Consider the following 26,728-nt stretch of genomic DNA (forward strand, 5'->3'; position numbering starts at 1 on the left):
AGATGTTTACATATTACTTATTTAAGAATGTCTAAGAATAGTCAACGCCGCACGCTGGAATTTTCTTGACTTTAAGAATTGCGACTTTCCTGTGAATTTAGATGTTTTTCTGAGATTTTCTGTGATTTTCAATTTGTATATTTGTTTTTACTGCAATTTAAACAAATTAAAATAGAAAAAACCATGTAAAATAAGCCCTGAATTGTTAGTAAAAGAGTAAGGGGTCAGTTTCAAATCTGACCAATTAAGTATGGAATAGGGTTTTTTCAGCAGCGTATTTATAAATACTAATTATAGTCTTTCCATTTTAGTGTAGACACTACCCCAAAGCATCTACGTGCTATTATGGGTAATAATATACTGGCAACACTCCCCTCGAGGTTACTACTACGCACTTTAGACTTCTTCTACCCGGACCTGTTCGGCTTCAAATCCCATTTCGAAGGTCAAATTCGAAGCAGCGAAAAAGAGGCGAATTTTGAGTCTGGTTTGTATTACACTGGAAAGGAATTTACTAAAACTGTCATCTCGATCACTAGTCATTCGTTAGCTTTGATCGTATTAGACTTCCAAAAATAAACATCGACGAACCGCCTTCTTGTTCTTAAGTCTTTTTCGTGGCTCCGATTTTTCTTCCTATTTTTGATCTACACGTCGAATTGTAAACAATGTCGGTCCCTCCTTTAGCTAGAAGGCCTTTCATAGCACAAACTACTTCAGCACCATCGTCAGCGCCAGTGTCTCCTATTCATAGACCTCGGTCAATGGCGTCGTCAATCTCTTTGCATTCCGATGTTTCTCCACTTCATTCGGCCCCAGTGAAGTCCGCCACAATGCCTGCTTTTGGATCAAGTCATGCTCTCCCTCATCCAACGAGGAATCATACTCGTACACCGTCAATGCCTGCCCCTGCTCCGTTTGATCAGACTCACTTATTGGCAAATCTAGGTGCTGAAGGTCAGGGCGCACTCGTTGCTCAAGACAAGACACTTGAGATGTATAGAGCAAACGCAAAGAAGACTCAAGATCCAAGCATACAGTTCATGTTTGCGCAGTTTCTTATTAACGCTGCTCTTTCTTTACCTGATTCAACTGGAAATTCTGCCAAAAGACTGACTATGAATGAGAACTTGAAAATGCGCAAAAGTGACAGCATGGCATCTGCTACGTCTACGTCTAGTGGGGCCTCGTCGTCTCACAGCGTACCGTCTTTGTTTGCTGTTGAAGAACACTCTTCTGGTGGGTCTGTGTCTTCTGTGAATCAGGCCGGATCAGTCTCACCAGGTCCATCTCCGACTCAGCCTACACATTTGCCCAAACGAGAGCAATTACTTAACGAAGCGGCCAGTTTGCTACGCCGCCTGTCTGACAGAGGATATGCGGATGCACAGTACCTGCTTGGCGATGCCATGTCTAGCGGTCTGCTCGGTCGGCGAGACATGCGCGAGTCGTTTAATCTGTTTGTGGCAGCCACTAAGCACGGACATGCCGAATCTGCTTATCGTGCTGCGCTTTGTTACGAATCTGGCTGGGGCACTCAATCTGATGTGCGCAAAGCCCTACAATTTCTTCGCGCGGCCGCGGCTCGCAATCATCCTGGCGCTACGCTTAAGCTCGGTGTCGCATGCTACTACAGCCAACTTGGGCTCCACAATCGTGAGGCTGAAGGTGTAAAGTGGCTCTCCCGTGCTGCAGAAGTGGCCAACGAGATATTCCCACAAGCGCCATACGAACTCGGCAACATCTACGAAACTGGATTTTTGGACATCATTATCCCGGACAATGTCTATGCCGCGCAGCTTTATGTCCGCTCTGCTGATCTCGGATACCCAAAAGCCGCGTCTCGTCTTGGACATGCGTACGAGACGGGTACACTGGGATTACCGCAAGATCCAGCGTTGTCGGTGCACTACTACACGATTGCGGCTTTAAGCGGCGATGCGGGCAGTATGCTTGCTCTGTGCGCATGGTACATGGTGGGAGCGCCACCTGTGCTTGAAAAAGACGAAGACGAAGCATATGAATGGGCACATAAAGCTGCAGAGGCTGGGCTTCCAAAAGCGATGTTTGCTGTCGGGCATTTTTGCGAAAAAGGTGTTGGCACGCAACGCGATCTGCTTGAAGCAAACGTCTGGTACGTTCGTGCTGCTGAGCGTGGTGATGCCAGAGCCCAGGCACGTGTCAAGGCGTTGAACGAGAGACCGGTGAACGGCACTCCGACTTTGAACGGTCAGAACCAAAAAATCACGCCGACGAAAAAAGGTCTTCAGCAGAAAAAGCAGCAGGCTGCGAAAGACGAAGAAAAGGAGTGTGTTGTGATGTGATATTAGGTCTTGCTTTTTATGTTTAATTATTTTACCGACGCATAGCATTGTCATGACCAAACTGAATAAGGAAGGAATTTTTGTGTATTTTTTTGGTATAAGGATGGGCGTCTGTTTTTTGTTGTTCTCTATAGTGATAATTGTTTAATGCATTAGCAATACAGACGGATTAAATTACATCTACGTACGAGCGGTAGGTGATTGTAAACGAATGAATTGACCAAAGACGTACACCGGTATTAGACATCCAAACATAACATGAAACATTTAGCCCATTATTCGTGATCTAATAATACACACACCATACGACCCTCCAACTTCCCCTTGGAGTCAAAATAAAACAAAAAGAAAACTATGCCGAAGAAAAGAGTAAGAAAACAAAAGGTAAAGACAATGAAATCCTATTGCGAGTGTGAGTGTCCGGCTTCGGCACTGGACTGAGTTGCACCACAGCATGCGGCTTCTTCGCAACCATCTACGCATAGACAACTTGTATCGGCTTTGTCTGGCACACTGCCGGAGACAGGTATGAGAGGGGTACGAACGGATGCTGCGGATGAGGACCGAGTGTCCTCGAACTCTGGCTGGATCGTGGCCGAGTGGATGCCGTATGCATGCAGACGGAGCCGGATTGATCTACTGAGACCCATATATTCGTCAGCCGAGACCGAGACCGCGACGTGCAAACTGGCAATGAATAGATTTTCGCGCAAAATCCATACATGAAAGTCATGCACAGACAATACACCAGGCAGCTCCAAAATCTCGTCCTTAACATCAACCATGTCAATGCCTTTTGGGACGCCTTGGAGTAAAATTTTGGAAGCCGACTTGACAAGCGGCAAGGCGGATGTGAAGATGATGACAGTGATCACGAGCGAAACCACAGGATCGAAATAAAATCGCCATGAGTAGTCTGTGAACCAAATAAACAGCGCCGTAAAAATGACTCCGATGTTGCCAAGCGCATCGCCCATGACGTGCAGAAATACACCTCGCATGTTAAGTGACTGTGAATTATGCTTGATTTTCTGTGGCCTTACTCTTGAGCGAACAGACGGTGTGGCAGAGTGTGAGTGAGAGTGATGATCATGATGATCATCATCACCATGAGCCAGCAATGTCGTGCGTTCGCTCAAGTGAGGGTCGTCGAACATCGACGTGTCGCTTGATCCGTTAGTGGCATACTCAGCCTCTCGCCGTCGTTGATCTTCAAGGCTCCGCTGAACAACTGCATCTGGAAGCAAAGCACCAATTTCCATTGCGTCAGTCTGATCCATATGATCACCGCCACCATGAGAGTGGGAATGTCCATGCTCATGGAACAGTACCAATCCAATCAAGTTCGAGCACAGTCCAGCACATCCAACAATGAAAATAAGCTGTGGGTTTGTAATAATCTGAGGTTCAAAGAATCTTTGCAAAGCCTCCAGAAAGATAGTCAGACACAGTGCGAGTAAAAACACGCCGTTTACTAAAGCACCCAGAATCTCAGCTCTTTGCCAGCCATAAGAGTACTCTGATGATGCTACTTTTGAATTTGCAACCTTCACAGCCCAATAAGCAACTACTAAGGAAAAAACGTCGTTCAGCATATGAAATGAATCCGCCACAAGCGCGAGTGAATGTACAGCATATCCTGGACTGGTTAGTCGCGTGTTTTGCCACGACTTTCAAAAAGCTTACCAATAATGACTTCGAGCAAAAAAAATAAAGAGTCGAGAACCAGTAAAGAAATGATTCTGCCTTGTTTACTTAGTAACGCCATTTTTTGTAATGATTAACTGGAGAAATATTGAATAAATTAGGCAGTCAAAATTGAATCGTTAAACTTGTTAATTTGCAAAGCGATTTCTGATTACCGAGTCCTTTGTATTCTAAACGAACTCCACCCGGGGCAAAAGTGATCGGTGTTTACGTCGACTATATGACTGGATAAATGTCGCGCGAGTAAAGAAATTCTAAAGTCCGGACTGATCACAACGATGCCGGAATGCAATCACTGCGCAAAGACCACTTTAATGTCACGTGACATTGTTTAGTGCTGCGGTACCATTCTATTTTTTTAGTGTGGAAGATTTCAAATGATGAAAAGTTTTTAGAGCAGTTCTTTTATGTTGATGTGTAGACGGGATGGCTAGATAAATGGTTGTTTGGCTACAATAGCAAGAAGATACTCTGGTTGCTCGGATGACTGACTGGTCTTTTCACATCATCGCATCCAGCCGTTAGCCAAGTTTGTAGAAATTCATTTGAAGACTTACAACAAGAACGTCAACCAATTTTGAACGACACGTAAATAAACGAGTGTTGATTTGGAGATGCTACGACAGTTCATTCCTATGTGAATCTCCGTCATTTGTTTGGTGATGTTCGCCTGGAACTTATAACGGGAGAAGCATAAAAGCGCCATCGGCGCACCTTCTGTCATGACTCAAAATTACGCCGCCATACGCCGCACCCGGATTCTAGAACACACAGACTACGACATCGCGTGCTCGTGGAGTGTGAGTGTAGTGTCAGAGCTTTTGTTAATCATTGAATAGTGACTGGATACTATGATGATGGACATGGATTGCACATATTCCAAACGCACGCCGATTTCAGCGTATATGCAGTCGGGCTGAAATATGTGTAACTACTTGTAAACCGTATTTTTGCAAGCTGCTTTTGCTGGATCGAGCATTTTGATATATTCGTATCAATGACATATTCATATCAAATTGCTGGCCTGAAGCAAATACGCGTCAGTCATCGTCTCTTCTGTCTCTTTTAGCAACAGGGCATGACACTATGTTATAAAATTTCAATTCTCTGCAACACCTAATGGGTTTGCGGAAATAATTAAATAATATAAAAGTAAATTTATGCTTATTGAACCAAACTTACATAAAGAACTGAAAAAGCTGCACAGATCTAATTGATATACTGGTTGTACTCGAATTTCTGTATGTTCTCAATAATTTGAAAATAAAAAACATTGATTTTTCATTCATCAGGTATCAAACTAGTAAAAGTCAGTATAAGTACTAAGACAATATTTGCACAAATAAGCTATCAAATAGGAACGAGTTTATTGAATGAAATATAACGACGACATCGCAATTCATAAAAGTAACAGCAGCTAATAGTTTGAAACAGCAAGTCTGTCAATGAGAGTTAAATTTAGCTATATAGTTTACATGACCACTTATAAAGCCCTGACTATCATTATTAAGATAAGTATTACAGTAGAACCAGAAAGTGTTCAATGTAAAAAATATGAACATTTGGAGCGACAGGCACGATAGCACATTCAGGAGGTAGCTTCTGAGAGGCCTAAGTTTTCCGCCGCAGTAAACGCTACGTAACCGTTCCATAGATCCATTGAACAAGAGCAAGTTCTAAAGAATCTAGAAGAACACAAACTATGTAGCTCAGTTTGACCGTGGCTGCTTAGATGCTGCTATCACGACGTTATCAAGCATGTGCAAGTACTCATTCCTCCCAGGAACACTCAGTGTGTAATCTCCAATTGCAAAGAACAGTCTTCAGTTGCAAGCTCTATACTACACTTAGATTTACTCATCTTGCATTGCACGTTGTTATAAAGATCACTGTTTATTATAACTTTCGTAATAGTCCAACGTACGGATGCAACATTGAATGCGGCAAGTTCCGTACCCTAAGCCTAATTTTGACCGCCGCACGCTAAATTTCAGCACAAATTGAAAGTCTCGAGAAAGTCGAAAGTATCTGAACAGCAAAATGTCAAGAACGCTCCGAAGTTTGTACCGGCCGCTAGGTGGTGCATTGCAACTGCCGCGGATAGACCGTCTGCCGGCGACTATGATGCTTTACAAGCCAGAATTTGAGCGAATGTTCTCGTCGAGTCCTCAAGCCCGGTCGCCTGAACTCGAGGCGATTGCTTCTGTCGCCAGTACCACGAGTACAATGGGATTTGACATGTTTTCGGGCTCGGATATGGTGGCTGGCAGTATCAATTGGATTGTGGACGCGTATAATGTCATGATGGAGAAGTCCATGATTGTCGGGTACTACTCGTTTCAACTATTTCTTGGTGTCCACAACGCGACCGGGCTGAACTATGGCTATGTGATCCCAATCACTTGCATTCTTCTCAGACTCACAATGACGTTACCTGTTTCTTTTTGGAGTAGGAAAAACGCACAAAAAATGAACAAATTATCAGACGTGGTTTTGTCGTCAGCGGCAGTAATCGGGAATGCTGCCCGGCGTCGTTCAATGATACTGCTACCGAAATTATATGACAAAACCATGGTCCCGGACACCAGTTCGCCGCCAAAGTTGGTTGATGCTTTTTTTGCTCAGCCGGAGGGACAACTCACCCGCAAATCAGTCACAACGTTTTTAAGGGAGTATAACAGAAGTTTGAATCTCAAATTTGACGCTAGTCTGTACAAGACATACGCCGTAGCATTTTCACAAATGGTCATTTTGTTCTTTGGCAGCCGTGGAGTCGCATACTACTCCAACGCCAGGTCAGACGCGACCGCGGTCTTGAGTCCGGGTACGAATTATTCGGACCAAGGCATGTTGTGGTTCACGAATCTCGATGTGGTTGACCCGTACACCATTCTGCCGTTAGCATTCACCGCGACAACGTTTTTTAACATTGAGGGATTTGTGCGTGAGTCAGACAGTGCTCGCAAGTTCAGACAGACACCAAGATCGTTCCGGACGTCGGTCGCGTTCGTGCTCTCGCGAACAGGTGGTCTGTTCTTGATTTCTCTGTCTTTTTTCTACCCATCTGTCAGTATTCTGTCGGCTGTTTAAAACAATTTACTAATAAACTAGTCATATACCATTTACTGGCTGACCTCAGCTCTCTATTCTGTTGTGCAAAACGCGTTCATGCGTCGGTATTACCCATTCGTGCCCGACAAGACCCAGACTGAACCACTAGCCGAGCCAACGAACGCCAAGAGAATAATGCTTGACTTAGACGAGAAGTCAATGACAAAACTGCTAAAAACTACAATTCCAGAGGAAGAAACAATCAAGTATAAAGTCAAGTAACTGTACATAGAAGATAGCACACAATAAACTTTTCCTGTACATATATACATTCATGACGGTAACGACCGTGACAATCTATCTACGCGTCGATACTGCTCCAGCATCATCAGCACTTGCAATCGTTCGAGCCATGAATCTTCAAACCGGGCTTCGCTGAACCTATCAGCAGATTTCTGCGCGCGAGTCCGGTATTCGATTTGCTCGAGCGACGATAACCTGAATACCCGATCGAGCGCGTTCGCAAGCGTCGATGTACTGTTCTTATCTGTCGAAAAATGGAACCCTGAGATTGTCAATTTGAAATTACCTTGAAAACGCAGAACTTACCGGTCGGTTCGTTGTCGAATGGTACGACAATGTCAAGCCTCGGCCCTCCTGATTCGTGCACGACAGGGATTAGACCCGCGGCCATGTATTCAACCACGCCGATCCCAAAATGCTCGTTCCACATCGCGTTCACACCTACGCTCGCTGTCCGTAAATAATCTTTGACCAGGTCCCACTTTGCTTCGAGGACAAATTTGACTTGATCCTCGACTTCGAGCTCGCGAGCCAGAATGCGCAAATCGTACACTCGCTTTTTATCTGAATCGTCTCGCACAGACCCAATGAGTACCAGCTGCAAATTCGCAGGCACACTTGACTTGCCGCTCTTGACATACTTCGCAAACTGGCGTATTATAATGTCGTGTCTTTTTTCTGGACGAAATTGCGCAATTGACAGCACGATTGGTTTTCGAGGCGTGTCTACAGAGAAGTGCAAGTCCTCGGTCGCGCACGGAGGGTACATAATCTGGGTATCTAGCTTCTTTGATATGTCGACCGCGAGCGAGTAGAATTTGTTGATCCACCAGACTGAGGTTATGTGGTTGTAAGTCCAAGTGCTATTCACGACCACGACATCTGCAAAGAGTCCTGCACATGCATATAACAGTGCGAAAATACGCCAGTATATGTACTTTGGCAATTGCAAGACAGAAAGGGTTGAGAACATGTCGGTTGAAATCATTGGATAATGAACGTATGCAGCAACAGGAATTGTTAAGAATACAGACACGACTGGGAATGTGAATGCGTATCCCATAGTGTCAATAAACACGTCAGGAACTAGCGTATTGATTGCTTCGACTATGAGAGGAACTGAGCCTAATGCCTGACCAAGAAGCGTGAAGCAGGGGTAGATGGATGCGTCGACCAGTCTGCGTTTAGTCAAGTACACAATCTCTGTTCTGTATTCGTCAAGTTCAATTCCAAATATGGTCTGAAAGTATCAATATGATGACATTGAAAACTCGGCGCAACACTAACCTTGACTTTAGATATGATATCTGTCTTGGATACTTTGTCTCCAGTATAGATTGCGCAAATGACATTTGGGTATTCTCGTAATGTAGCATGTACTGCGGCCCATAAAACCCGTTCACCTCCACCACCAGCATCGCTATAGAATCAGCATTTGCAGCAGGATCAGAGAGACGGAAATGTACCAATAAGGATGAAAGAATCCGATTATAACAGCTCTGTTTTCACATTTGATCCTGCTCAATATTTTCTTTCTAACAGCATCGTTTTTATTGCGTATCCGACCTCCGACAACTCTGCCAGCAAATTTGACGAAAATGTATGAAAACACGACACCTAAAGTTAGGAGGATGAAGAACAGACAGGCGTAGATTGCAAGTTTAGATGAAAGCTTTGCGTGGGGATCTGGTTTAAATGTAGTTTTGATTAAATCCCACAGTGGTTCTCTTCTTATTCCCGGAATTTGTTTAGCTGGGTTTGGTGAAAATGACATTATGTGCGGACTATGACGTGTTAAGAGACGTGTGGACGTGGAGACGTGCCATCGAGATGCGCGCGCGCGGCTCAGATGAGTTTGAACTTTGTGCAGTTAAACTGCCTGAGGTTGAGAAATAACAGCAATCTTTTGATCAGGAGAACATTAAACAGTACCAGAATAACACTAGAATAATATTTTAATAATTGAAGATGTTTGGACTTGGGAAGTTGCTTTATGGTAGGTGTTTAGTGAACGAAGAATGAAGGCAGTTGAGATTGCGACCAGTGCTAATTGAATGATGTAGTCATTCTTCTATTGATCAATTCAATTGCAGTTTTAAGCGAAGATCGATTTTTAGCAAGAAGTGAGTTGAATGGAATAAGACTGAAATAGAAAATATTGATGAATAGTTGGATGGTCTTCAGTTCAGATTGATTCAGGATTTGGCATGTCAGAGTCTGCAAGTGTGAAGAACAAAATGATTAATCTGATATCAGCAGTGAGAACGTTAATGAGAAGTAAGTATTGTGGGTATTACAGTGAGAATAATGAGTATTGATGTTTGTTTATAGTACCGTTAATTGGATTAAACAGTATTGTTATTATATATGAATTGATATTAGGATAAGTTTGTGTTTTATATAGTATGTATAATATGTATAATATGTATAATATATATAATATATATTATATATACCAACCATAAGCCTTATTTGTTATTTTACTACACTTGATAGTAATACTCGCACTGTACGCTACACAAACAAAATGCACATTTGATCGATAAACGAGAATGTCACGTGACTATCTGTGCGGCTATCGAGTGTTCTCCGCTTCAAGTCAAGTTTGAGTTTAATCGTCGTCGAAAAGCTCCACTCATTTCTCCTTCAATTTTGACTCCCTAAAATCGTCATTTATTTGTATTTGATTTTGTTTGAGTTTTTTTTTTGATTATTAGTTTATTATCAAATTAGTCGTTTTATTTGATATTACCGTATAAAAGAATGTCATTCTTTAAAAGGCGCGGGAGTGTTCAGCAGGTAAGCATCATCCAATTTACACACAATCTCAACCTCATTTTGCTCTGAAACTATCATCAAATGACGATTGATAACACTTCCATAATGTTAGTTCTAATGCAATGTCCATAGAACGCACCGGCCCCGACGAATTCAACTCCGAAGTCTACAAACTCCACCACTGCGGGGTTGACCTCCCCACTGGTTGAGACTGGAATGAAGGGAATCGAATCTTTACCCGAAAAGAAAGATGGAAGTGATAAGTTTTTTGGAATGGAAAATGTGTGTAATGATTTTATATCGCTGATTATTACTAATCACCAATAGTTCGGATACACCTGCTACTGCAACTCCGTCTTACAATGTCTCTACTATTCCAAATCGTTTCGTGACGCAATCATAAACTACCCGCCTGCCAACACTCGTAAGCCTCGACCGCGACGTACGTCTGTTCATGGTGATGCACCTCATCCATTTTTAGTCGCAATGAAGCAACAGGCAGAAAAGGAGGCAATCGAGAATGCAGAGTCCAGAAACGACGATAAGCGCAAGAAAGACAAAAAGAAACCACCTTCTGCAGCTCAAATTGCAGCTTCTAACGCGGCCACAACGGTTGGGAACGTTGTAGCTAGTGCGTTAACCGGAGGTGTAATCGGAATTGCCAATTCAAACTCACTCCCGCTTCGTGGCGAAGATACAGCAACACCAGAGCAAAAGAAAAAGTCGGCTTTGACCGTTGGACCAATCATTAATATGGACCACAGCATGAATACTTACTACGGCATGAAAGAAAGTTTGTTCACTACTTTAAAAGACGTGTTTGAAGCAATGGTCGAAAGTCGATCAAGAGTGGGGATTGTTTCTCCTGCAAAACTGATTGAAGTTCTGAAACGCCAAAACGAAATGTTTAGATCTTCTATGCATCAAGATGCACACGAGTTTTTCAACTTTCTGCTCAACGAAGTTGTGGACAATGTCGAACAGCACGAGCGTGAATTGAAAGAAGCAGGGCTGATTGACAGCGATGCGACTACGAAACGGGTCAATGAACTGTTCAAGGGATTATTGACTTCGGAAACCAAATGTCTGACTTGTGAGAACGTATCTCGTAGAGACGAGCAATTTCTGGATCTTTCGATTGATTTGGAACAACATTCTTCTGTGACTTCATGTCTTCGACAGTTTTCTGCATCAGAAATGCTTTGCGAGTCCAATAAGTTCCATTGCGATTGCTGTGGTGGACTGCAAGAGGCAGAGAAGCGCATGAAGATTAAGCGTATGCCGCGAATTCTCGCATTACATCTGAAACGTTTCAAATTCACTGAAGACATGCAGCGCAACGTCAAACTGTTTCACCGAGTAGTCTTTCCATATCATTTGCGCCTGTTTAACACTACCGACGATGTGCAAGATCCCGACAGAATCTACGAACTATACTCTGTGGTCGTTCATATTGGGGGTGGCCCTTACCATGGACACTACGTGTCAATTGTTAAGACTGAACATACCGGCTGGGTTTTATACGATGATGAGATGGTGGAACAAGTCGATGACGATTACGTGACCAACTTTTTCGGTGACAAGCCAGGCCTTGCGTGTGCGTACATTTTGTTCTATCAGGAGATTTCGCAAGACGACTATGAGCGAGAACGCCGATACGGAACAGCGAAGGAAGAAACGACATTGTCAATGCCAGTGGAAGGACAGACCGCGGTCCCGATTGTGCAAAAGGCGCCAGTACCGAGTGCATCAGCTCTTGCCGTTTCGCCTTCAACATCTACGACCGCGGCTTCGTCCACTCCGACGTCGTCTGCTTCATCCACGTCATCTACTCATGCATCCGACGTACAGCTTCTTCCGAACGGCCAGTCACCGTACGACAAAAAAATCGGCCGGCAGTATTCTGTATCTGTGTCGTCGACACCCACACCGATGATCCAACGAACTGCGTCTGCGATGGAAGTTAAGAGCAAGAAGGAGGGCGGAAACACGCCTGGTTTGTCGAGATTCAAAAGCAATTCAATCTCACAGAAACCAAAGTTCTGGCGACGAGACAGTGCAAGCACGATGTCGTCGAGCAAGAACAAGTAATCTATGATGCGTGGCAGGGACGGACGGCGGGGTCGGGGACGGGATAGTAAGTTTACATGGCGCATTTTATTTAAAAGTCGTATTTGGTCTTTTCATAGTTTTGACTTGTTTTCATTTTTGTTGCAACAGAATATAGTTGGATAGCATTGTAAGGGTTTCGTAACTTATCCACAATATCGAACTCTATGTGTGATAAGTGGTGATTATGAGGAGGGACCGCCCCACACAATTTAATACGGCACAGTCAAATCACATCATATAACTGGGAAGATCAAGAGCAGAAGATTTGCAGAGAAATGATGATATAACGCGGCACAATATACATAAACACATTATAGAATATGCTGTCATATCATCCTTTCCTTCGCAGTACTCATTCATTTGATCCAGCTCAGCTGGAAAGCACAGAATCGGAACAAAAGGGAGAGTGGCTTGCGTTCGAAGTCGGAGATGTTCTGTTGCTGCATTCACGTCACGCGTCGGGCTGGGGAGACGCGTCGTCTCTTGTGTCTGGTAGTAGAGGCTGGGTTCCTGTTAGTTATTGTGAACCATTTGATAGTACCCCTGTACAGCCTTTGCTTGTTGCAGCATTGAACCTGGTGCTAAGTCCTCGAGAGACAATGCGAATAGGGCAGATTGCGGTTGATACTATGGTTTCCGGTGTGAGATGTTTACTGGTGTGTTTTCTGTTTAAGGATCGTGAGTAAACCTGATGGACTGACTGGATGCAGGACCTAACCCACTGTACTACAAGGGATTCTTACGCTGTGATTGAATATGATGATATACGACGGACGCGTCGTGCTTTACTTGCTGAACTAGCTGCGCTGGTAAAGTTGGCGAAAGACAGTCCCAGGTCGGATTCGATTGGGGACGACATGATCCAGTGCACATATCGGATCGTATGTAAAGCAGCACAGTTTCTGGACGTATACTCGGCACAGGAACAAGAAGACCCAAACGCACTTCCAGCGCTGCCGTCTTTTGCTTCTTCAGAGCATCTGCTCAGATCAGAGCGATCGAGTTATAGTTCCGGAAGTGTGACGTATGACCTCAAGCCAGTGTCAGCATTGACTAGACTGAATTTTCTCTACGACGTGCTGTTAGTGTGTATGAGCTCATTTCTGGAGATCAAGTACGATGACATACACGCACCGGCGCAGTTACTGCTCACAACAAGACAAAGCGTTCACGCTGCGCGGGAACTGTTAGCCGTGGTCGAGACCATCGCGGCCCGAGCGTCGCCAGTGGTGTATAGTTTAGATGAAGCAAAAGAGGCAATGTACATGCGTGTGACGTCGTTAGTGACTGCTGCGCGGGAGGTCGTGGCAGCTCAGACAAAAACAGATAATGGTCAAGTCAGCTCGGAGGCAGAGAACTTGGTCATGACCGTGATCTTGTGTCTGGGTGCGGCGGGGTTATGTCTTGCAAAGTCCAAGTTTGTGATTGACCGGATTGGTGATTTCAAGCTTGACGTCGATCGGCGGCAGCTCGAGCAGCATTTACGTGCGCAGCTCGGACTGGCGGCCAAGTCAGCCGCGGCCGTCGAAGCGTTTGAAGAAACCGAGATGGAAAAACTGGCGTTTCCGGCTTCGGTCAGGACGAATGAGAAGTTTGTCCGTACGCCGTTGCAAGATCGCGTGCTGTTCAACGCAGATGGACAGGTTCAGGGGGGTTCGCTCGAAGCGCTAGTCAAGCAACTGACGGCGAATGACGCGACTCCGGACGCGCTTTTTGTCGCAACATTTTTTCTTACTTTTAGATCTTTCACGAACCCGGTCGCATTCGCGCAAGCTCTGATACATCGGTTTTCATCGCTCTCGCCGGACGAGCCAAACGTGCTCGCGGCCCGATTGCGGGTGTACAATGCGTTCAAAGGATGGATGGAGTCGCATTGGCGGCGGCAGACCGATAACGAGGCATTACCGTTGATAATTGATTTTGCGAATGGAGCGTTGAAGACACATCTGCCGTTTGCGCGGACCCGGCTGCTGGATTTGTCGCAACGGGTGGACATGACTGATAAGCCGCTGGTACCACGATCAATGTCCAAACTCGACATCGACGCGTCTCTCGGGATTTTACTGCCAGATTCGTTGTCAGTGCCGACGCCGATCGTGACCCGGCAATTTTTAGTGACCGTTGGCCGATACGTACAGAGTGGAGGCGACGGCCCTGCGCCGATGATTCTTGAATTTGACCCACTTGAGCTGGCGCGGCAAATCACAATCAAAGAGTCACGTTTGTTTTGTCAGATCGTGCCTGAAGAGCTGCTTAGTCAGGAGTTTTCAAAAAAAAGCGGGCGGAGCACGGCAGTGAATGTGAAAGCAATGTCGAGTTTATCGACTGATCTTGCAAATTACATTAGTGAGACTGTGTTGGCCGGCGACGTGCCGATCAAGGTGCGGACCACCATCATCAGACATTGGATCAGGGTTGCAGAAAAATGTCTGGAGCTCAAAAACTATAACTGCCTGATGGCGATCATGTGTGCGTTGCAGAGCTCGGTGATTTGGAGATTGAAGAAGACATGGGAATTGTTACCGTTACGGTACCATTCTTTGTTTACAGAACTGAAAAGCATAATTGTGTACGAAAAGAATTACGCGTCGTACCGGACGCTGCTGAAAAACCAGTCGACGCCATGCTTGCCGTACCTGGGTCTGTACCTGACCGATCTGACGTTTGCGGACGAGGGAAACTCGGACTATCGCATGTTCCGTCCCGACACACCGGACGCGTCGCCGGTGATCAATTTCGACAAACACGTGCGAACGACGAAAATTATTGCGGACTTGCAACGCTTTCAGGTACCGTACCGGTTTCAAGGCGTGCCGGAGTTACAGGCGTGGCTTGATTTGTCAATTGCGAAAACGCATGAAATGTGTGTTGCAGATCAGCATATGCTGTACAGACGGAGCTGCATTATTGAGCCTAAGCCGGTACAGCATCATGAGCCTGATGTATTGGGCTGGCAGGATGAGAAGATTGCAAAATGAGCGAGATAGGGTGACATTTTTTGGTTTTTTTTGGGTAGTAATGGATATTTGGCTTGGTATTTCTTACGTAGACCATGTGCAGAATAATACAGTATATGGCTATGTACGTGCTTTGACAGGCGGGCGCGTATGAGGGTAGAGAGTCTGCGCGGCTCAAGACGTAAACAGTGCAAGACAGCCCATTCGCGATCAAGATAGCGGCATATTGGGTCAAGATGGCGCGAATGAAAATGGACGGTCTTGACTATTTCTACTGGATTTTAGTACTAACACATATCTTTGTATCGCCGTATACAAAAGTTGAGGAGTCGTTTAATCTGCATGCGATCCACGATATGCTGGTTCATGGGTCCGATCGGCGTTCAGTAAGTACAATTGGTCTGTGAAAGTGTCAGGTGTTAAGTCAATGCAATAGTACGACCACTTTGAGTTTCCTGGCGCTGTTCCTCGGACGTTTTTAGGAGCGCTGGCGGTGTCGGCCATATCGAAGCCGTTTACGTATTTACTAGATTCCAAGCTGGAGATGCAGTACCTCGTCCGAATGGTCGTTGGGTTTTTTAATTGGGCAGGGATGGTGTATTTCAGAGGGGCGGTTACAGCAGAGTACGGCGTGCGTACGGCGTGGTGGTTTGCGTTGCTGCAGTATACGCAGTTTCATGTGACGTATTACTCCAGCCGGACGCTGCCAAACATGATGGTCATGCCGTTAGTAATGGTTGCGTCTGCCAAATACGTCAAACGACGACCGAGTAGCTCTATTTTTATACTTGCTTTTTGTGCGGTCGTGTTTCGGTGCGAGCTGGCTGTTTTGGCCGCGACCGTGACCGGAACCGCGTTGATTCGACGACAGATCAAGCTCGTGCCTGCCATTATGCTCGGATTACAGGGCGTGTTGATCGGGATCATTGTTTCCTTTGCGGTTGATTCGTATTTTTGGGACTTTCCAATGGTGCCGGAAGCGTACGGATTTTATTTCAATGTCGTGCTCGGCCGGGCGAGTGATTGGGGGGTCGATCCGTGGCACACGTACTTCACTATCCACATCCCGAAATTGCTGTTGAATCCTGCCGCCGTGCCGCTTTTAGTTTTGAGTTTGGTGGTCGACTTCAGAAGGATGGTCGGGCTTTTACTGCCGTACGTGACGTACGTGTGTGTGCACTCGGCGCAGGCCCATAAGGAATGGCGATTCATTGTCTACGTCGTGCCAGTGCTGACCGTGCCGTGTGCCGTGACTGCGGCATGGATCTCGAACCGGATGCGCAAGAGCGTGAACTTGTACATCACCGCGGTCCTGCTAGCCGTGACCGCGGCCGGCACGTTTGCCATCGCTGCCGCGCTGCTGGCGATTTCGAGTATGAATTACCCCGGCGGCCACGCGGTGCAGATTGTGCACTCTGCGGTTGACGAGCTTGCGCGCGCAAAGGCCAACGCTTCTGAGGTCATGCCTCCAATCACGGCGCATTTTGACGTGCCGTCGTGCATGTCCGGCGCAACGCTGTTCACATTTACGCATCCCAACATCACGTACGACCGGACGGAGGATTTAGAGGAGTTAAGAAGTATTGCACCAACGATTAATTTTTTGTCTACGTTTGAGCAGGAGCCGGCGAGTATGTACGGGCCTGCGACCGCGTGGCTCAAGGTCGGCGTTGTGTCTGCGTTGAAAGGAGTTGTAGTGCCATGGAAGGAGTTCGGCCCAGAATTCTACAAGGTTCCGCGCTGGTGGGAACAGATTGTCGATATGCGCGAGATCGTGAAGGTGTTTGCTCGTCGGGGACTGTGAAGTTCATTAAAATAATCTCCGAGGGTGGTAAAATGTAAACAATTGGCCGAGCGGCTCAGGGCCCAAGACGTCATCACTGGTCTTTTTTAATTCAGGGTCCAATCACACACACACTAAATAAACATCTTATTTCCCACTGGCAATGCCGACTTACGAGGCATCGTACCCTCCAAATCTGTATCATCCGGCACGGCCGCGGTCAGAACAGTACCAACTTTGGCCGTTTAAGGGGCCGCTGTCGGTGTCGGTGTCGAAGTGGATCAACGCAGTCACCGCAATGGTCGTTGTATGGCTGCACGTACTGTACTGGGGCGAGCGGACCGTGTATTCGAGCGCAATTGATGCGTGTGACTGGTCGAGATGGGAAAACTGGCCTGAAGGAGCTAGCCCGGAAAGAGTTGTGCTGGTTGCGGATCCGCAGTTAGTAGATCCCCACACTTATCCTGGTCGGAATTTTGTGTTTCTGGGATTGACGGAGTATTACGTAGATAAGTACATGCACAGAACATGGGGCTACCTTGAGTCGATGCTTGACTCGGACGCGACGATATTTCTAGGCGATTTGTTTGACGGAGGAAGAGAATGGGATCACGATGTCTGGGTGGATGAGTTTAAGCGGTTCCAGAAGATCTTCCCAGTCAAAGAAGGAAAACTGACATTGTTTGAAACTGCTGGGAATCACGACATTGGGCTCGGAGACACGATCGTGGTCGACGCGTTACAGCGGTTCACGGCATATTTCGGCGAACCGAATAGGCAGATTGTGATTGGCAACCACAGCATTGTCATACTTGACACAGACTCAATGATGAACACAAACAATGAAGAAATTTACGGTCCACCGCGGGCGTTCTTTGACGATATTGTCAGGAAAAGCCACACCGACCCGTTCCCGCTCGTCCTGTTGACCCACATCCCGCTGTACCGACCGCCAGATTCACCATGCGGACCAAAGCGCGAAGGCAACCCGTCGATCCCGATTGCAAAAGGGTACCAGTACCAGAACGTACTGAACTCCGACCTGTCGGATGAGATCCTGCACAAACTGCACCCGGTCGCCGTATTTTCGGGCGACGACCACGACGCATGCAGACACGTACACGAGTACGCCCAGGGCAGACACACGACGGTAGAGTACACGGTCAAGACGTTTTCGATCGCGATGGGTGTGTCGTACCCCGCGTTTGAAATGATCTCGCTCTGGAACCCGCGCGACGGCACGACCGACCGACCGACGCTGCAGGCTAGGCTGTGCATGCTGCCGAGCCAGTTCGATATTTTTAAGTTTTACTTTAAGATCTTGATTGTGACATTTGTGGTCGAGTACGCGGCCGCATATAAGGCGTGGCGAGCGCGGAAAAAGTACGGCACACCAGGGCTGGACGTGCTTGGGAGTGAAAAAAAATGGGGAGGCAGCGTGTATACGAACTACTACACTGTCATGTCACGCAAGATATGGAGCAACAAGTGGGCAATTAGGATCTGGGGACGGCCAGCAACGTTCAAGAATGAGTTCATGGTTCGGATGAGCAAAGTCGCGAGTGTGGTCTGCGTAATTTACATGTGGTTATTGTTTCGGAACGTGGTGTAAGTTAGTACAGTAAAAATTTTTTTAAGCATCGTATGTCCACTCCCGCTTGGCCTGGTAGTCAACGTTGCAGTCAGCTGTGGTGATCTTGGCTTCCTTGTCAAGCACATTGGCGATTTCGTAAGCAGCCGGTTCGGCACATGGACATAGTTCAAATATTTACAGAGTATGCCTCAATTTGGACAGTGACGATTCGAGTTGTTGCTTCAGATGCTTTTCTGAATGTTAGCCATGTTGACAAGGGCAGCACTTTGTTACAATATTGAAGTCATAGTCAAGTCTGTAACTCCGCCTCGGCAGACCAAGCTTCCTGCTCATGGAGAAGGATTGATTCTGGTATTATCAGTCCCATTAAGCCACGGCCATTTAACTAGTAAAAAATTAATCACTTTCGTTTTTGTTCTTTTTCTATTGCTGCTCTCACTTATTTTTATTTGCTAATGCGTATATTATCAAAGTGTTCGTGTCAAAACCGTTTGTTGAAATGGGTAGAAACTACAAAAGATTGAAATGTTTAAGACGTATAATAGCAAACAAAATATTACACGTGTAGAATTAGAATGTAAATATCTGCCATAACAAAGCGTTTGTAAGACTTTAGGGACTCTATGTATTGTAGAAATCTGACAACAACATGATCAGATTTACATCACCTTGCTAGCTATATACTAATGTTCACAAACACAAATAAGAATTATAATAGTTGTTATTGGTCTGTAGTTTTCATAGGATTGGGGCCTCAGGGCGACGTCTAAGTACCATTTCCAACGTTTTCAATGCGAAATGAACGCGCCTTAAAAACGAGGCAAATAAGCGCATGTTGGAAATTACTAATGGTTAAGCGTTTACTCTGCATTGTAGTTATTAGCAATTTGAGAAGCTGTTGCTGTGAAATATGAACAGGCTGGTAGAAATAGACAAAGCACTCACTGAGATGACGACAGTGAGTTCAATCTCACGAGTTACAGATCTGCAATTCAATTTAAGTTCAGCTTTGGTGTTTATACAGTTTAAAAGAAATAAATCGTAAAGTTCCGAGCCAAATGGAGTAGTCAATGCAGAATAACGATTTATAAGAGGCGACGCCTGTTCAATCGCATGACTATCGACGACAATATCATTCACCATACCATGCATGTAGGCATTTAATAAGAATACTCCAACTTGCCATACCAGTAAGGATTGGACTCTGTTCTGGCTATCTTGGCCGCCTTGTCAAGTGCTTCAATCACATCTTCAGGTAAGGGACCTTTCTCGAGTGCGTCCAAATCATTCTCCAGTTGGGATTTAGAAGATACCCCGATGATAATACCGTCGCCCTTTTGGCCCACAGCGGGACCGAGCTTGAGAGCCGAGTGATGGACGAGCCATCTCAAGGCGACTTCAAGCATGGTCAGGCCGTGTTTTTCTGCCGCCGGCTGCACGATGTCAAGAGCGGTCCAGTATGCGTCATGGAAGTATCTGTCACGGTATGTGCTACCTTGGGCACTGTTTCCTCTGAACCGACCTTCGGTAGGCTCAGAAGTCCGGTTGTACTTTCCGGAAAACAGACCGCCAGCAATCGGGTTGAACACGACGATATCAAGACCGTAGTGCCTGAGGGCCGGGAAAAGTTCTTCCTCGACGTCTCGGGTGATACAGTTGTATCGTGCCTGGTAAAGCGTAGGCTGGACAAATCCGTTTGCGCGGCAAAGAGTGACCATTTCTGCGACTTCGTACGCAGTGTAATTTGAAATACCAAAGATCTTGAACTTTCCTTGTCTGTAAAGCTTGTCAATGGCAGTAACTGTCTCCAACAATGGGACACTGCGGTCAGGTACATGAAGATAGTAGACGTTCACAAAGTCTGTCTTGAGTGCAGCCAACGATGTTTCAAGCTCCTGCGTCAGATGCTTTTCTGTATGATAGCCCGGCTCGAAAGGAAAGCACTTTGTCGCAATGTCGAAGTTGTAGTCGGTCTTCCACCCTGCCTCAGCAGACCAGGCTTCTTGCTGGCGGTCAATGTAGACTCTGGCGGTATCAATCTCATTGTAGCCACGATCCTTGAAGCATTGAAAGATCTCTTTCGTCTCTTTGATTGTCGAGACTCGAGACAGCTCGACTGTAGGAGGACCGAATGTCATGCATCCTGATTGTTAGATCGATCGACTCAATTGATTCAGTCGCATTTGTGGGCTTACCTAAAATAACGCGATTTTTGGTTGCCATTGTATCCTGTATTGTCTTTTATCGTATGTAGTGAAGCAAAGCAGCTAAGTTAAATGGATGATAGGGGTGGTATGGGTGAGCGCTTACGTTATATATCGGAGATGAGAGCAACCTCATGACTATCGGCGTTAGACATGCGGCGTAGATTACGTTGAATTTCGGTGTTTACACATTTGAAATGTGGTTAAATCGTGAAGTTTTCGAGTTCAAATAAAGAGCAATATAGTAGTCTATATAATAATAAGTGTAGTAAGGATTGATTAGTGAGTTCTACATAAATGTTTGGCGATATGAAAAAAGCATTGTTCTGGACATGCCGGCATTTAGTAAGAGTATTCAAGTTTGCCATTCCAGTAAGGATTGCAATCAGGTCGAACAAACTTAGCGGCCTTATCAAGTGCCTTAATCACGTCTTCAGGTAAAGGACCCTTTTCTAGCGCATCAAGGTCGTCCTTGAGTTGCGAAAGCCGAGAAACTCCAATAATAATACCATCTCCCTTTCGTCCAGTAGCAGGACCAAGCTTAAGAGCAGAGTGATGGACCATCCACCTGAGTGCAATCTCAAGCATAGTAAGTCCATTCTTTTCGGCCACAGGCTGCACAACATCGAGCGCAGACCAGTACGACTCTCGGAAGTATCGAGACCTGTAAATGCTTCCTTGCATGTTACCTTCACGGAATCGACCTTCAGTAGGCAGTTCCGCTGTACGGTTGTACTTCCCAGAAAACAAGCCAGCGGCAACCGGGTTGAAAATGACGATATCAAGACCGTAGTGTCTCAACGCCGGAATAAGCTCTTCCTCAATATCACGGGTGATGCAATTGTAGCGACCCTGGTAAAGCGTAGGCTGGATCCATCCATTTGTACGGCAGATGGTAACAATCTCGGCCACCTCAAACGCAGAGAAATTGGAGATTCCAAAGATCTTGAACTTGCCTTCTTTATGTAAAGTATCCATTGCCTTTGCGGTCTCGGCGAATGGCACAGTCCGATCCGGAGCATGCAGGTAGAAAACTTCAACAGAATCCGTCTTGAGCTCTGACAGCGATTTCTCGAGTGATTCTCTCAACTTCTCAGCCGAGTGCTGTTTAGCCACATTTGGCCAGCACTTTGTCGCGATATTGAACCCGTAGTTCTTCCATCCAGCTTCAGCAGTCCAGGATTCTTGAAGCTTACCAGTGTAATTACGTGCAGTATCAATTTCGGTATATCCACGGTCTTTAAAGTATTGGAATGCTTCTTTTGTCTCGTCCATTGACGTGATACGAGAAGTATCACTTGTAGCTGGACCGAATGTCATACATCCTTAGGACGATTAGGGCAATCAATTACATTTAAATAAAATTCACCTAAAATAATACGATTCTTTGTAGCCATTCATACAGTTAATCAGGAGTTCAATCTAAATCAATTGAGGTGATTTCGATGGTTCTAAAATGCTTGTCTGGGTCAAAGGGGCTCGAGAGAGTGACGACATCGAAATTAGTTTAACCCGATAACGGCACTTGGTAAACCCCGAAATCCCGCTCCTCGCTTTATTTTCCGATTTTGTTAGTAGTCAAGTACTGTATTTCGTATTTTTATTTATTATTCTATACATTATTCACAATATAAATTATAATAAATGCACATGAATCTATCAAATTACGTAAAAACGCGTTATAAATACGTAAAACACGTAAAACACGTAAAACACATAAAAACACGTAAAAACACGTAAAAACACGTAAAAACACGTCTAATCAAAATAGTACAAAACCCTCACATCAACACTCTACACGTAAACAAACCTCTCGTCCACAGAACCGCGCCCCTTCGTGAGTTATTTTTCCTCTTTTTCTTTCTCTTTCTTTCATACATCCTTCTCCCCCCCACACCTCTTCCCCCTCTCCTTTAACTACACAGTTGGCCATTTTGTGCCTGACGCGTCGCGTCTGTCTTCTACGCGGTTCACTCCTTTATACGCGTACCAGTCGTCGTCTTCGTGCTGTCCATTCCTTTTTCCAGCTTGCCAGATCAAAATCATGCGTTTTCTCAGCCTCGTCTTTCTCGCCTCCGTCGCGTCTCTTGTCTCGGCTCGCGCTCATGTTCATCATCGACACAAACGTGATAATTCCCCACAAGTTTTTAAACGCGATGATTGTGATTGTTATACTTATGTCACCAGTTGGCTCGTTGATTATGGTATGCCTTCTATTATACGCAATCCCTTCGGAACTAACAATTCCAGTCCCTCCCATGTCTTCCATGGAATTGCCATCAACATCATCAACGTCGTCATCTTTGATTTCAAAATCGTCAACAGTTAGCTACACTTCAACTGATGTGGAGTATGTTTACGTCACTGTTTTCCCGACAACAACTGCTGTTCCGAAACCAAGAGTGAACAACTCAACTTCGTCCTCAACTGATTATACCTCTACCGTTGTCAAGACTATCAAGACTACTCTGTTTTATACCCCCACTACCTCAACTACGCCGTCTACGTCTACCAGTTCTACCGCATCGTCTACGTCGTCTACGTCGTCTACGTCCACTACGTCCACTACGTCCACTATGTCCACTATGTCCACATCTTCGACATCGTCTACATCGTCTAGTTCAACAACGTCTTCGACAACTTCGTCTACCCCTCCTCCCCCAACGTCGACTTCACTGCCAGAAATCTCCACCACGACCGAGCTTTTTGAAGCAACGTCAACCGTGTTCTCAACCGTCACAGTCATGATCACCGTGACCCCGTCCTACTCTACTGCGTACACCACCACGACATGCAGTCCCGGTGTGTACACCTTTGGCGACGTGACAACAACAGTCTACGTAGACCAAACGGTGACTGTGCCCTGCTCGACCGCGACGTTGCTCCCAACGCCGCTTCCGATCCCGACCATGTACCCACCAGCAGTAGTCGTCGTGACTGAACCTGTCGTGACTGAAACCGCTTACTCGACCGTGTCCTGCTCACCGGGCGTGTACACTTTTAACGGCGCCGTGACGACTGTGACTGAAGCTACCATGCTTATCGTGTCTGCGACTCCAGCCCCGGTCATTGCCAAGCGCGACATGCTGTATCCGCATGAAGAGTTCGCGCTGAAACTCGAACCCACGACCGAACTCCCACAGCTCGAGAGCTCCGCTCCTGGTCCGTGGGCAATCTCGTACGCGCCGTACACTCGTGACGGCGTGTGTAAGACCGGGGAACAGATTGCAGCCGACATTTCCAGAATTGCCACAAAAGGTTTCCGTGCAGTCAGAGTGTACTCGACCGACTGCGGCGCGCTGACGGCCATCGTCGACGCGGCCAAGTCTGCAGGCGTGCGCTTAATTTTCGGTGCTTCGATTAACGGTGAGACCGGGCTTTCAGGCGCGCAAGAGCAAATTGATGCCATGACAAAACTTCCGCGTGAAACGTGGGATTACGTCGACATGATCGTTATTGGCAACGAGGCCGTGTTTAACGACTTTGTTACTGCGGCCGAGCTAGCAAACTTCATTGTCGCGGCTCGTGCGAAACTCCGTGAAGTGGAGTTTGCTGGCCCGGTCACGACGGCCGAGACTCCGTCTGTTTTGATCGAATTTGCCGGCACTTTATGTCTAGCTCTTGACGCGGCCGGTGTAAACGTGCACCCGTTCTTCGACGCCGGTGTTGCAGCTGCGGACGCGGGCAGGTACGTTAACGAACAAGTCAGTCTTGTCGGCGCAGCATGTGAGTACAGTCTTCCTGTTGCCGTGCTTGAAACCGGCTGGCCTAGCGCCGGTGCCGAGTCGAACGGACTTGCCGTTGCTGGCGTGGATTTCCAGGCTGTTGCGATTGCCAGCATTCGCGACGCGACTGATCCTAACGGCAACGTCGTGTACTTCACGTTTGAAGACGATGAGTGGAAGCTGCCTGGCGTGTTTGGCGTCGAGCAGCGATTTGGTGTCGTTGACGCGTTTTAATTTTAACTTTTTTCTTTTTTGATACTTTTTTTGATGTTTTGAATGATTCTTGATGATGTAGGATTACTTGTCTGTTGGTTACAAAACATTTTGTATTGTAGGGACAAAGTCGTAACTTGGTGTATTCTAGATGATTGTACTTTTAATCTAATGCTTTATTTTTATGCGTACCCGTCATCGACACGTCCTATATGTACTTGTACGGGTTCATGATTCCGTTCTGTCTCGTTAGCTGAAAATCATAGTAAAGAAGAAAGACTTACTGGATCAAAAACGGTCTTTAGATTCTTCATGACGGAAATCATACTCGGGTCCTTGGAATATTGGATGTAGTTCTTCTTTGCAAACCCGAGTCCGTGTTCAGCAGAAATAGAGCCATGTCGCTTTTCAATCCACTCATAGACCCACGGTTCAAGTAAATGCTCGATATGTTTGTCGTAGTTCTTGACGGCCACGTTCAGATGCAAGTTTCCGTCGCCTAAATGACCGTATCCAACAACATCGACCACGACCGAGTCTTCGGTCCCAATACTGATACCAGCCTTGGCCAGATGCGTCCGAGTGTCTTCAACCAGAGTGTATAATTCCGGCAACGGAATTGAGACGTCGTACTTGTACACGCCGCCAGCTTTTCCGAGCGACTCCGGAATCGTCTCGCGCCAGGTCCATAGGTTCTTGAGCTGGGTCTCGTCGTTTGCGAGCACACCGTCCTCAATGATGTCAGACTCCATCAAGTCTTCGAGGTACTTGTTCAGTTTCTCCTCGTCGTGCTCCGGGTTAGACCCCGAGGTCTCGACCAGGACGTAGAAATTATGCTGCTCGTCAAGCGGACGACGAAGCTCAGAGTACTTTGCGACCTCGTTGATGGATTCCCTGTCCATAAACTCAAACGCGGACAAGATCTCGGACAGGTCTGCTTTAGCCTTGACAAACGCGGATTGGACTTGTTCGTAAGATTCGAGCCCGAGAAACGCAACGTTAACGACCTTAGACCGACGCGGACACAGAATCGAGACCGCGGTAATGACACCGAGCGTGCCTTCGGACCCAATGAACATTTGCTTAACGTCGTACCCTGTGTTATCCTTGCGCAGCTTTCCGAGCCCGTTGACGACTGTCCCATTGGCCATGACGGCCTCGAGTCCGAGCACGGAACCGTGAAGACTGCCGTACCTGAGCAATCGTAATCCTCCAGCATTAGTAGCCACGTTACCGCCAATATGGCACGAGCCTTTTGCGCCGAGGTCAAGTGGGAAAATGTACCCTCGTTCAGCCAGGAAATTGTCTGTGGCTTCAAGAATGCACCCGGCGTCCGCTACAAGAATACCCGAGACGTTGTCGAACGACCTAATTTTGTTCATGAGTCCCAGCGAAATGACAATCTCGTCGAACACAGGCACACTACCGCCGACAAGACCAGTGTTACCGCCCTGGGGAACAACCGCAAGTCTGCGTTCGTGACAGTGTTTCATAATCTGAGCAACCTCGTCTGTAGTCCGGGGTTTGAGCACAACTCTAGCCTGACCACGATACTTCCTCATTGAGTCCACGTTAAACCCAGACAAATCCTCAGTGTCGTCGGTTAAGACCGAGCCAGGTTGTAAGATCGACTTGAAGTGGTCAACGTCAGCAGACGTGACATTTCCGAGCCTCGAATCGCGATGAATGTCGGGATACATTTCGCTCGTGAGCACGACCTGTTTCGTCTGGCCGGCTGTTCGTAGGGCAGTGCACGAGAACTGGCGAGTGAACTGAAACGTGTGCTGGGCAGATTGTCTGCACAGAGTGGACGCTGCCCTGAGAGAGAACAGTCTCATTTTCGGGATTGTGGGGAAGTGAAGGATACGAATTGCAGGTTGGGATGCCGTGAAATTTATTGCACAGGTATGAGGGTGTTGTACTACGATAAAAGGGTATTGTACCATATATGAGGGTGTTGTACTATAAGTAGAAGGC

The 26,728-nt window shown here is 46.4% G+C and overlaps 13 protein-coding genes across 13 annotated transcripts; 8 read left to right on the forward strand and 5 right to left on the reverse strand.

Moving 5' to 3' along the window:
* The first annotated feature begins 329 nt into the window (after positions 1-329).
* Positions 330-2,503, forward strand: V1512DRAFT_258908 (uncharacterized protein). The gene has a single exon (XM_066915524.1). The coding sequence runs from the start codon at positions 669-671 to the stop codon at positions 2,322-2,324; it is 1,656 nt and encodes a 551-aa protein (XP_066772896.1). The 5' UTR covers positions 330-668; the 3' UTR covers positions 2,325-2,503.
* A 222-nt stretch (positions 2,504-2,725) lies between these two features.
* On the reverse strand, positions 2,726-4,092 carry V1512DRAFT_203626 (uncharacterized protein; the record flags this gene model as incomplete). The annotated part of the gene is made up of 2 exons (XM_066913299.1): positions 2,726-3,963; positions 4,011-4,092. 2 exons carry the CDS (start codon positions 4,090-4,092, stop codon positions 2,726-2,728), a joined length of 1,320 nt encoding a protein of 439 aa, XP_066772897.1.
* Positions 4,093-6,054: 1,962 nt separating this feature from the next.
* Positions 6,055-7,404, forward strand: V1512DRAFT_258916 (uncharacterized protein). The gene is made up of 2 exons (XM_066915525.1): positions 6,055-7,097; positions 7,143-7,404. The coding sequence occupies exons 1-2, from the start codon at positions 6,072-6,074 to the stop codon at positions 7,362-7,364; spliced, it is 1,248 nt and encodes a 415-aa protein (XP_066772898.1). The 5' UTR covers positions 6,055-6,071; the 3' UTR covers positions 7,365-7,404.
* On the reverse strand, positions 7,314-9,307 carry V1512DRAFT_274430 (uncharacterized protein). The gene is made up of 4 exons (XM_066917778.1): positions 8,852-9,307; positions 8,673-8,805; positions 7,692-8,625; positions 7,314-7,647 (listed from the first exon to the last, which is right to left on the reverse strand). Exons 1-4 carry the CDS (start codon positions 9,157-9,159, stop codon positions 7,415-7,417), a joined length of 1,608 nt encoding a protein of 535 aa, XP_066772899.1. The 5' UTR covers positions 9,160-9,307; the 3' UTR covers positions 7,314-7,414.
* V1512DRAFT_258919 (Yos1-like protein) lies at positions 9,212-9,837 on the forward strand. The gene is made up of 4 exons (XM_066915526.1): positions 9,212-9,381; positions 9,449-9,508; positions 9,555-9,662; positions 9,717-9,837. Exons 1-4 carry the CDS (start codon positions 9,354-9,356, stop codon positions 9,770-9,772), a joined length of 252 nt encoding a protein of 83 aa, XP_066772900.1. The 5' UTR covers positions 9,212-9,353; the 3' UTR covers positions 9,773-9,837.
* A 170-nt stretch (positions 9,838-10,007) lies between these two features.
* On the forward strand, positions 10,008-12,425 carry V1512DRAFT_97214 (uncharacterized protein). The gene is made up of 3 exons (XM_066918572.1): positions 10,008-10,184; positions 10,296-10,445; positions 10,491-12,425. Exons 1-3 carry the CDS (start codon positions 10,149-10,151, stop codon positions 12,252-12,254), a joined length of 1,950 nt encoding a protein of 649 aa, XP_066772901.1. The 5' UTR covers positions 10,008-10,148; the 3' UTR covers positions 12,255-12,425.
* Positions 12,426-12,595: 170 nt separating this feature from the next.
* Positions 12,596-15,253, forward strand: V1512DRAFT_204041 (ras guanine nucleotide exchange factor domain-containing protein; the record flags this gene model as incomplete). Its single annotated transcript, XM_066913316.1, has 2 exons — positions 12,596-12,931; positions 12,986-15,253. 2 exons carry the CDS (start codon positions 12,596-12,598, stop codon positions 15,251-15,253), a joined length of 2,604 nt encoding a protein of 867 aa, XP_066772902.1.
* A 154-nt stretch (positions 15,254-15,407) lies between these two features.
* Positions 15,408-17,151, forward strand: V1512DRAFT_234691 (Alg9-like mannosyltransferase family-domain-containing protein). The gene is made up of 2 exons (XM_066914063.1): positions 15,408-15,618; positions 15,669-17,151. The coding sequence occupies exons 1-2, from the start codon at positions 15,469-15,471 to the stop codon at positions 17,034-17,036; spliced, it is 1,518 nt and encodes a 505-aa protein (XP_066772903.1). The 5' UTR covers positions 15,408-15,468; the 3' UTR covers positions 17,037-17,151.
* V1512DRAFT_258924 (Metallo-dependent phosphatase-like protein) lies at positions 17,152-18,660 on the forward strand. Its single transcript, XM_066915527.1, has one exon. The coding sequence runs from the start codon at positions 17,179-17,181 to the stop codon at positions 18,625-18,627; it is 1,449 nt and encodes a 482-aa protein (XP_066772904.1). The 5' UTR covers positions 17,152-17,178; the 3' UTR covers positions 18,628-18,660.
* Positions 18,661-19,769: 1,109 nt separating this feature from the next.
* Positions 19,770-20,832, reverse strand: V1512DRAFT_246048 (NADP-dependent oxidoreductase domain-containing protein; the record flags this gene model as incomplete). Its single annotated transcript, XM_066914409.1, has 2 exons — positions 19,770-20,752; positions 20,805-20,832. The coding sequence occupies 2 exons, from the start codon at positions 20,830-20,832 to the stop codon at positions 19,770-19,772; spliced, it is 1,011 nt and encodes a 336-aa protein (XP_066772905.1).
* A 241-nt stretch (positions 20,833-21,073) lies between these two features.
* On the reverse strand, positions 21,074-22,275 carry V1512DRAFT_258929 (NADP-dependent oxidoreductase domain-containing protein). The gene is made up of 2 exons (XM_066915528.1): positions 22,183-22,275; positions 21,074-22,138 (listed from the first exon to the last, which is right to left on the reverse strand). The coding sequence occupies exons 1-2, from the start codon at positions 22,208-22,210 to the stop codon at positions 21,156-21,158; spliced, it is 1,011 nt and encodes a 336-aa protein (XP_066772906.1). The 5' UTR covers positions 22,211-22,275; the 3' UTR covers positions 21,074-21,155.
* A 582-nt stretch (positions 22,276-22,857) lies between these two features.
* V1512DRAFT_251671 (glycoside hydrolase superfamily) lies at positions 22,858-24,772 on the forward strand (the record flags this gene model as incomplete). Its single annotated transcript, XM_066914684.1, has 2 exons — positions 22,858-23,017; positions 23,064-24,772. 2 exons carry the CDS (start codon positions 22,858-22,860, stop codon positions 24,770-24,772), a joined length of 1,869 nt encoding a protein of 622 aa, XP_066772907.1.
* An 88-nt stretch (positions 24,773-24,860) lies between these two features.
* Positions 24,861-26,589, reverse strand: V1512DRAFT_258931 (uncharacterized protein; the record flags this gene model as incomplete). The annotated part of the gene is made up of 2 exons (XM_066915529.1): positions 24,861-24,992; positions 25,036-26,589. 2 exons carry the CDS (start codon positions 26,587-26,589, stop codon positions 24,960-24,962), a joined length of 1,587 nt encoding a protein of 528 aa, XP_066772908.1. The 3' UTR covers positions 24,861-24,959.
* Positions 26,590-26,728: the final 139 nt, after the last annotated feature.

Source organism: Lipomyces arxii, assembly GCF_038497795.1.
Source record: "Lipomyces arxii strain Phaff 12-163 unplaced genomic scaffold V1512scaffold_3, whole genome shotgun sequence".
In the NCBI taxonomy this organism is placed as follows: domain Eukaryota; kingdom Fungi; phylum Ascomycota; class Lipomycetes; order Lipomycetales; family Lipomycetaceae; genus Lipomyces; species Lipomyces arxii.